The 10,193-nt window shown below is 29.8% G+C and overlaps 1 protein-coding gene across 1 annotated transcript; it reads right to left on the reverse strand.

The window, feature by feature from the left end:
* Positions 1-4,489: 4,489 nt before the first annotated feature.
* On the reverse strand, positions 4,490-5,738 carry LOC119671896 (lipase member H). Its single transcript, XM_038082794.1, has 3 exons — positions 5,573-5,738; positions 4,896-5,510; positions 4,490-4,809 (listed from the first exon to the last, which is right to left on the reverse strand). The coding sequence occupies exons 1-3, from the start codon at positions 5,736-5,738 to the stop codon at positions 4,490-4,492; spliced, it is 1,101 nt and encodes a 366-aa protein (XP_037938722.1).
* Between the last annotated feature and the right edge of the window lie 4,455 nt (positions 5,739-10,193).

The following is a 10,193-nucleotide window of genomic DNA, read 5'->3' on the forward strand; positions in this document are numbered from 1 at the left end:
AAATTCACATAAAAAATTTGCACCTTTTTTAATTGCCGCATCTGCTTTCAGCCACTTTTTCTTTTCATATTATTGACAAGAAGAAAAAGAAAAAAAAACTTTTTATTAGTAGAAAAAAAACTTCACTATTGGTTTTAACACAAAAAGATTTTTTAGCACATTTTGTTGTTGGCTTTCATTGTGTTTCTTTGATTCTGGAAGTTTAAACAGAAAACAAAAAGAATAGAAAAACGATTTTTATTAAAACGAACTTCATCCACTTTCGGCTTCGTCCGCTTTTTCAACTCGCCCGTTCGCTAATCGCGTTGAAACTGAGCTCAAAGCGCTTGTGATTTACGCTCTTAACCAAGTTTTCTGCGCTTATGGATTATTAGCTTTGTATGTAAGTGTAGAGTTGCCAGCTTTCGGTCTTAATAATGCAACTCTAACATATAATATTTAATTATATTGAATTTATGAAGTTATTTATGGGTTTAAAACAAATTGTTAAATAAAAAAAATAATAATAATAAATATTTAATAGTTTTTTTGTTGTAGTTTTGTTTTGGCAATTCTGTATTTGTCAACTATATACTAAACTATATACTTCTATATACCAAAAATCATATCTTCGTGTCTTCGTGTGTTGTTGCTCTGTTTTAGACTATGGAGCCTTTTTCCATGTCTTCTTATGCTGCCACTCTGACTTGGAATATGGAGCATTTCTATCATAAGTTTTTTTTTTGTGATGCTATTGTCCCTATCTAATAGTGGTATGTTGCCATTGCCTTCTTTAGACCAGTTTACTTACTAAAAGTCGCTAGTTAAAATTGGAAATTAGACCTAAAACAGTTTAGTTGTCGAAATTATATTTCGTAAATAAGAGAAAAACATGTCACCATTAACAACTATGCGTTTGATGTTATGAAAAACTTTCTTTATTTGGGAACCAACATAAAAATTACTTCGGAAAGCATTACTTTGGGTTAATTAGGTAATTGAGAAATAAAGACTATTCTCAACAAACAAATATCACACTCTGTGAAGGTGATATTACACATGAAACCTAGTTGTTGATTTGGTGCGTTGAAATGCGAAATTTGTGCCAAGTCTCATGTTTAATAGCAACATATGCAGATCACTGAGTATCGAATTAAATAGAACGTTGAGCTATATGAGCTACAACCTCACATTGTTATAGAGTTAAGAGCACAAAAACATATCGGTTTCGTTTGCTTGGTCGTGTTGTATGTATTGAAGAAAATGTTGCGACTAAGATGTGATTAATTTGAAACCCATTGATAGAAAATGTGGTAGAGGATGTTTAAATGTTCAAGGTAGATAACCAATCATATAAAGGCAGTCGGTACTACCAACTGATGGCAAGCCGCTAATCAGACTGGCAGACTGGCTGCAGAAGAGTACTGGATGTGGGCAAGTACGATTGAAGTAAGTACGAATACTTTAAGTAAATAAGTATTAACCATTAGCATTTTAAAATTGAATAGATTTCATTAATAACAATTATAAATTATCATTTAAAAAATATTATATTGTATTTAAGTTGTTATTAACAATTATTAATGTACAGTAGGGATTTAATGGTAAGTTTTTACAAAAACTGCTTACAGTAATGCATTTGCTATACCATTGGCTGCTTGGTTGCTATGGTAAGGTGGTTAAAATGGCAACTTTTCGAAAGTCTAATTAACGCTTTTGGACCATTTTGCTTCCAATTCCTCGTTATCAACTTGTATCGAGGCAGAACTGTTAGATCTAGACTGTATAGTTTAAGAATTTTTTAAGTTCGCTAATATTAATTTTTACTAGCTCTCTAAGATTTTCCAAAAGCAGATCTCTGTCTGGTTACAAGTAATAGTAAATATGTAAAGAGATTCGCAATTTGTCTGGAAAATTTATTTTATACCTGCTGCTTAAATTTTAGTGGGTAAAACTTTAGGGATTAGTGCCGTCAGTCTAGAGAGATTCCATTAATTCCTGTTAATTAGCAATAATGTTTGTTTAAGATGTAACCAGCTCATAGTATTTTACTAGTCTTATATGTTCTAATGTTCTTCCATCTACAATTCTCTATTTGGACCATGTGGTGTTAATGGAACGTTTAATCACACTAAGTGATTATACGTCATTAAACATCATTTTTGCAAGAGTTTCTTATATGTCAGGTACTCTTATGGATCTGTTATATACACCAGAAATAAACGATATTTTTTTAACACATTGGCAAGTAAAAATGCGTAGTAAGGCAGTCTAAGGAATATACTTAACCAGGTGAACAATCTTTGATGTAAGTCGCAATGCTATGAAGTCGGTACAAAAGATTATGCTTACCAGCATGAGTACACTTGTACCCAGAGTTGGTAACTCTAAACACACCTCTTGGTAACAGGTTGCATTTGTTTGTTGTCTGTTTTGTTTGTTGTAAGTCTGCAGTCTAAACAATAAAAATTCTCTCACGCTCTCATGCATTTGAATTCTTCTACGTATATTTTGACGGCGCATGGCGATTGCGTGTGCGTATTTGCGTTCCATAACTGCAATACTTATTTCGCTAGTATAAGTGATTGACCCAATCCATCGATCAGCTGTTTCGAATGATCAAGACAGCGATAAAAAGCTCAGCTTATAAGAGACTGAAGACTCAGCAAAAAGCTAATAAAGCTATTTATTAATTTTTTTTTAATAGTTTGCTTTTGTGCGAATAAATATTTTTTTAATTTTAATGAAATATATAAAAAATTGGAATTTAATATTAAATAATTCGGTTTTGTTTAACTTTTATATAAATATTTTAAATTTTATAATATATATATACATAACAATTATATATTTCATATAAAATTTCCATGAATTTTTGTGTATCGGACCGATAAGACCAATACACAAAAATGCAATGGTAACTGGGAGATTATTCATTTTAAGTCATAGGAATTCCGAAAAGGAGATCGATCAAATAATATATTGTACAGAATATAAAAACAATGGAAATTAATTATTAAATTAAAGTAGAAAAAAGAAAAAATTAGCAAAGCAGACAGTATAGTTCTCCTTTGAGTTAGACAAGTCTTCTATATAGGCACCAAACTATACTATAATATAAATAAATATAAGAAATATACAACAATCGATAAATTAGAAATTTTTTACAATTTAAATAATCATCAAGTTTTCTATATAGTTGTTGAGTCCTGACTTCTTCAAATAAAATTGTATCCGTAATAAAATATATAAGGTTATGTTTTCGATAAACAACAAATTATATATGTAAAATAAAATTTAAGTATTTTTACTTAAATTACAATGGCTACAATTTTCGATGTTCCTGATCTATTACAGATAAAATAATCTGAAATATTCTTGATATTTCATTTCTGAATAATGAAATATCAAAAGATTATGTACTTGAATATATAAAGAATACACTACTTATATAAAAGTAGAATTGAAGGCGTTTAAATTAAAAAAAATCAATGTCTGCATATCTCGACATTTCTGATCTATAAACCGGTAAGCAAGTAAATATTGTATTAAATGAATTCTTGAATTAATCGAAAATCTGTGTCAGGAACCAACAACTTTTAATCATCGCAGTTCTTTGGAACTATGTAATGGTTGAATTATCAGTATATAATTTCCTTTCGAAAAAGTTTTTCGGTATTACCGGTATTTCCAGAAATAGAAAACACATATCACATAAGTGATAATTAATGATAATGACAAGATATTGTTTCTTAACTTACTGCAAAGAACGGTGGATTATTTTTCGATGACTATAGTTCTTAAAAACTATATTTGTGATCCGAACGGCAACCCATCTTAGTTGAGATACATTTTTTTGTATTTGGAGTAACATCAAGAACTTTATTAAAGTATTTTGTGATCTTCTAAACTAATGATTTATATATATTTTATATTGTTTGACTTTTTATAGTTCAACTAACAGAATATTTTCGAATTAGTAGTGTTACCCCATGCACCTGCACCACGTCCATGCTTTCTGGATTAGATAAACCTAGTTCTTTAGGTATTAAGCCTCTTGCTCATATCTTTAACCCCTAATTACTGGAATGAAGTTTCATTGCTGTAGTATTCTTCTCCATTAATTTCTAATGGTTTTAGTGGGTTTCAGTCTCACACTGTGAGTTTCGATGCTTTACGCCTACTTCAAAAAAAAAAAATTGCTAGCACAAAACAAGTTCCCCAGTTATTGAATATTGACTGAATATTGACTTTACTATCTTCAGTTTATAGGATGATCTATCTGAATAATCGTATGAAAAGTTATACAAAATACAACATAAAAATAGGATTTTTGAGTAGATCAATCTCCTTTTGATAAGCAGGTGCTACAAAAGATTAACCACAAATGATTACAAATGGGTGTTGAGAGGTCACCGTAGTCGTCGATTACCATAGAGGTCTTCAGTGAAATAATTATAAATTAAAATAAAAATAAAAAAAAATTATAATAATTAAAATGAAATGGAATTTATATTTTATTTGCAGTTGTTTTTCGATAACGAAGACCATGCTCCATAAAAGTAAATGGTGGACTCGGTTGCGTTACACAGAAGTACACGCCTGCAGCATTCTGTGGATAAGTTATGCCGATAGCCAGTGTGTTGTTATATTCACAATTTTTTCTACGGAACTGTGCCCAAGTATCACACTTGACTGCTGGAATCATAACGCCTTCAACTAGTGCCTCCATGAAGAGAATAAAAGAGTACATATGACTACAAATGTTTGTCTCACATCCAGGTTGATATTTGCGTCGTGGAAAGAAACCAATGCCGTTAGGGTAAATATCTAAAAAAAAACATTTTGTGGTAAAAGTAAATAATTTCAAGCTTTGCTTTATTGTTGAATATATTAATTTTAGGTTTGTTACTAACCAATGGTACCGCTAGCTGCACGTACGCCGAACACATCACCTTCGCCGTGAATGACAACAACACGTTTACAGGCATTTGCATTTACATGTATATCCCTCGGACTGCACATAAGTGCTGGATCAATAGCAATCACTTGATTCAAATCTTTCCCGTCTATTTTCTTCTGAGCATACAACTTAGCACTCAGCGCCGCTATATTCGCACCAACAGAATGTCCTGCTAGCGTAATGGTGCTGGGCGAAATGCCATTCGTTATGAGAAGTGCCAGAATTCTGGTGACGAAAGTTGCCAATATGTGAACGTGATGTTTAACTGAGAAGTACAGTTGCATCACATCCTGCGCGAAATCTACAATAATCACATTCAAATCACGTCTAGTGGTTTGGAGGTGTTTAAGGTGAGATTGCACACTGAATAAACTATCGGGTGTGTAATAGCCATTCACATAGACGAGTGTCTTTCGTATGGGATTGATATCGAAGTCTCGAAGTTCTGAGAGTGATTTAATTGGTAGTTCAATGCTTTGGTTGTTCAATGTCATGACGTAAATCAAACCGTCACTGGGATTAACGCCATTAAAAAGTGACATGACACTTTCATCGACCGGGGCGTTGCCTAATAGAAATAAAAATATTTAATTGTGGCTTAAAATTAATAAATAAATTTTTCAAACTTACAAAAGCTATTCCAGCCTTCCGACAATGTTTCTTGTAAAATTTCTAAATTCATTTTTTGTATTTGCTCTACGGAATGGTAGGTATTGTTGGCTCGAGTTTTAGAGGTTCGTATGATTAATACCAGCATAAAACCCCATATGGCGTAAATATTCCGTTGATAAAACATATTTGATTTGATTAATTGTCTTTAAAGCTTCTCTAAATTAAATGTTATACTTTTCTTTACTTGCAATTGTTTTTATATGAATTTTCATAAAAAATTAAAGAATTTTTCTTATCGGCGAATAAAGCATTTTTGTCGGTAGAAATTTTATCTTCACCTACGAATTGTAGTTACATTTCGAATCACGTTTTGGGTGTTCAGTTCTTTCGGAACTCAAAAATTTTATTTCATTTGTTGTGGGCTTCTTTAGCTGTTCCGATATCTGTGGATGAGTAATGCCGCGCACGTCTGGCACACTTCTCTTATCAACAATTTGCGTAGCAAGAAATATATTTATGTATATATAATTTTAATTCAGAAAGAATTAACGATTACTTTAGTAGATTTAAATTTAGTAGGAACTATTTTTTGATGTTTTTTTTTAAATAAATTTCGGCATTATTTTGGTGATTTATTAATAAATAATCACCAATTAAAAATTAAGTATAAAACTGTATTTATAAATAAGTTTTCAGTGATAATCATTCTTTCAATTCATTCAATTCGAAATATTCTAAAAGATATGCCGGTATTTGAACGGTCTCAAAATATTCGGTATATAAATAATCTAATATAAAAATAATTTTTAAAAATATTTAATTAGATTTATTATAAAGTGATAATAACTTACTATAAATATATATATTAATAAAAACAAATACGTTTTTTTAATATAACATATAGAGATTACTTACGCTGCGTATTTATAATAGATTATTTTGACCGGTAAAAACTTAAACGCCGTAAGTGAAGAATTTTTTGTTTTGTGAAAAAGATTTTTAAGAGATATAATATAATACAATTCGAGGAACAGTTTTACAGATACAGATCTAGAGATGGCTTTATTAAGTTTTAATTTAAAAAAGTGTAACGACATATAACAGTTCACTAGCCTTTTTACTGAAGTCACAATGGAAACTATAACTATGCGGTATAAATTTTTGTACCAATTGGGTCTTGCAAGAAAGCAAGTCAAGAACCTTGTACAGTGTCAATAGGCACAGACTAAGTTTTTGTGAATGTGGCCAATGTGGTAAATAAGAGTATTTTTAGACACTTACCCCAAAATCGACGAAAGTATCGCCGGTGCGCTGTCTGATTATACTTGACTATACTTGAAAGTATGTGGCAAAACCTTTTAGTAGGGTTTCGACTAAATTGGGTGATTAAGATGAGTGGAAAATTAACAAAATATTTTTATTAAGTATTGAGTTTAAAAACATTCTTCCAAATAGAGTTCTTCTATAGCTTCTTTGTAGTCATAAGAAGCATAGCTTTCGGCAAAAATAATTAACTTTAAAAAATATATTTTCACAATAAACCCTGCTAAGGCGTAAGTCTTGGAATAATAATTTTTCAAGGAATAATATATGTAAACAAACTTTCATCTTCATTTTTTTAAATAGAAAGAATATAGTGAAGAGAATAAAATCAAATTTTTGTTTATATTAAAATTTCAATTAATTGCTTAATGAGTTTTATTAAACTCTATGACGATAAAAAAACATCTTATAGCTTTTAAATGAACTCTTATCCTGTGTATTTCATTGTCTTTGATACCGATTTTTCATCACAAATTAATTTCATATATGTGACTTTTCGTAGTACAAGAACGTTTCCGTCTCAGAAAACATTCGACGTTTCTTCCTTTTCAAAAAGGATAATTCTACATGTCCTCAGCGAGAAAGTGTGGAATTGTTAACCAAAAATAAATCTCATTGATTGACAAGCTTTAACTTGTAATCATCTGTAGGTTCCGATACCACCGCTATGAGATATCCAATAGATAGCTTACTTCAAAGAAATTAAAGGAGTTCCCTCCAAAAAATATTGCAGGATTTGTCAAGATAAAGAGCAAGAAGCAACACTAGAGTACTTAATCTGTAGCTGTCTTATTCTAGAATATCAAGCGTTATCCAATTGATAGTTTACTTTAAAGAAATTAAGGGAGTTCATTCCAACAAATATTGCAGAATTTGTGAAGATAAAGAAGAAGAAGCAACACTGGAGTACTTAATCTGTAGCTGCCTTATTCTAGAATATCAAGCGTTAGCATTAAAAACATTTTGCGCTTTATAAAGTTAAGGTCAAGTGGTTGTATTCTTATGAAGCTATAAAACCAATTAAGTTGGTTATCTAAAATGAACCCATTATTAACCTGACTTCAACTTAAACATTTTTAATAACTGAACCAGAAAACCTTCTAGTAATATTTCTGTGTAATATAGCTGTGTTTTAAGAAAGTATTTGACAAAAGTCTACAAATGCGTAGAAATGGTTTGTGACTTTACTGTATAGTACAAGCGACATCTAGTGTGTAAATCAAACCATTTTAATTTCGTTAAAATTTAGTGTAGCTGCAAATAATATAATTCAATCCATACTGTACGAATTTCTTTATGAGGTATTAATTTGGAAATAATGTAAATGATTAAATTTATTTAAGTTTAATGCCTACAGAACTGCTCCAGATTTTAAATAAAAAAATAATATATAATGTAAGAAAGTTTCAAAATATATTAGGAAAAATTTTATAGCCGTAAGTCTCAATATTGACTTAAGTTATGCTTAAGTTACCAACTTTACTGACTTAATTCATACTCAAGACAGTTTTACGGCTTAAGTTTAATGGGTTCTTCATTTATTTAAGGTAATATTTTTATTTAAGGTAATATATACATCTCTTAAAAGTTTTCAAATAAAAAAATTTGATATCCAAAATATTTCATACTGTACTGTATAGCAAAGTCAATAATCCTTACAATCTTTAATTATCCATGATGAATTTATTCTAAAGTGAATTGCTACTGTAATTTATATGGTAAGAGTGCCAATGAAAACATAGATTTCACAATTCTGGAGATGTAAATTCATTAACGATCTTAGCTCTTCCCCTCTGTAGGCAATGTGAGTGTTAAGATTGCGAATTAGTTTTAGCTCAAATAGTGTGGAAAGTCTATCCTGCGGATTTGGAGATGTCGGTAAGTCAACAATTTTATTATAGTTGCTCCATTTTTCACGGTATGTTAGTGTGTTAGTTAGAGATTTCGGCAAATACCTATTTTCGACCTTTTTTCTATATATGATGTGAGTGTAGAGATAAAAGACTATTTTTGTTTAAAATCGGTTTCGCGATTCTGGAGAACTCAGTTAAAGAATTATTTAAGATCTTCCGTCCTATATGTAAATGTGCATCTCTATATGTAAAATGACCTCATCACGGTTCTAGATATTGTGGTTATGTGTTACCAGTGTTAAGATCATAGATACTTTTCCTCTTAAATGATGATAAAAATTTATTTCATAATTCTTCAAATGTTGCTTAAATAACTATTTTATCTTTTCTTTTTTATAGGTTAATGTGAAGATCATGGAATAAATTGTGTAAAAAAACTAGCTCGTGGCTTTGGAGATTTCAGCATATACCGATTTTCGGTTTTCTTTTCTATATATGATGTAAGTGAAAAGATAAAAGATTATTATTTGTTCAAATAATGAAAAATTTTGCCTCAAGATTTTGGAAATTTCAGCTTTTCTTCTGGCCATTTTGGGTAAAGATCATGATGTAAGAAAACGATGTAGTGGTTCTAGATATTTCGGCTGTGTATTGTCAGTGTAAAATTCACAGAATATTTTTTTGCTCAAATGATGAAATTAATATGGCTCGTAGCTCTGTAGATCAATGCCTATGGGCCTACTATATCTGTATAAGAAACACAAACTCGTTTTGTTTTTATGAAGTCAATGCAGTTAAAACCAAATGAAAGGTGATACGAAGTTCTATATATCGCTCAAAAATATCAAGAATTGGTTTCCATTTATTTTTATGAACACTTATTTTTCTATAGAGTATATTTATAAAGTCAGCATATCTTTATGAAACAGACATTAACATTAAATTAGAACATGGTGTACTAGAATAGGCTATATTACACGGTGTTTTAGTGTTTAAAATCACACGTTATATAGTATAGATCATTTTCTATAACAGCCATAAATTGAGTATTTATGACTCAATACATATAATTTATATATTTATAATTTTATCAAGTCCTTCATCAACTTACCAATAGACAAGTGCGCTTAAGTAAATACATCCACTTATATACATTATACCTGAGTTGTTTTTATTTAATATTTACTGTTTTCATTTATTTTCATTAATTTAGATTCAAGTGCTGATAATTAATTATATAGACATTACATAACAATATTTTTTGTTAATAAATTTTTTTTTTGTGCATTAAAAATTTTACAAAGCAAATCGTGTCAGAAGATAGGATCTCACATTTTAAGAAATTAACTACATAATTTTATCTAATTGATACTTATAATTTTAGTTTATATGTAATATGTTTAATTAAATTTTTACTAAATTATTAACTACTTTAATTAATTACTGTACTGTACGACAGACAT

Source organism: Teleopsis dalmanni, chromosome 1 (genome assembly GCF_002237135.1).
Source record: "Teleopsis dalmanni isolate 2A chromosome 1, ASM223713v2, whole genome shotgun sequence".
In the NCBI taxonomy this organism is placed as follows: domain Eukaryota; kingdom Metazoa; phylum Arthropoda; class Insecta; order Diptera; family Diopsidae; genus Teleopsis; species Teleopsis dalmanni.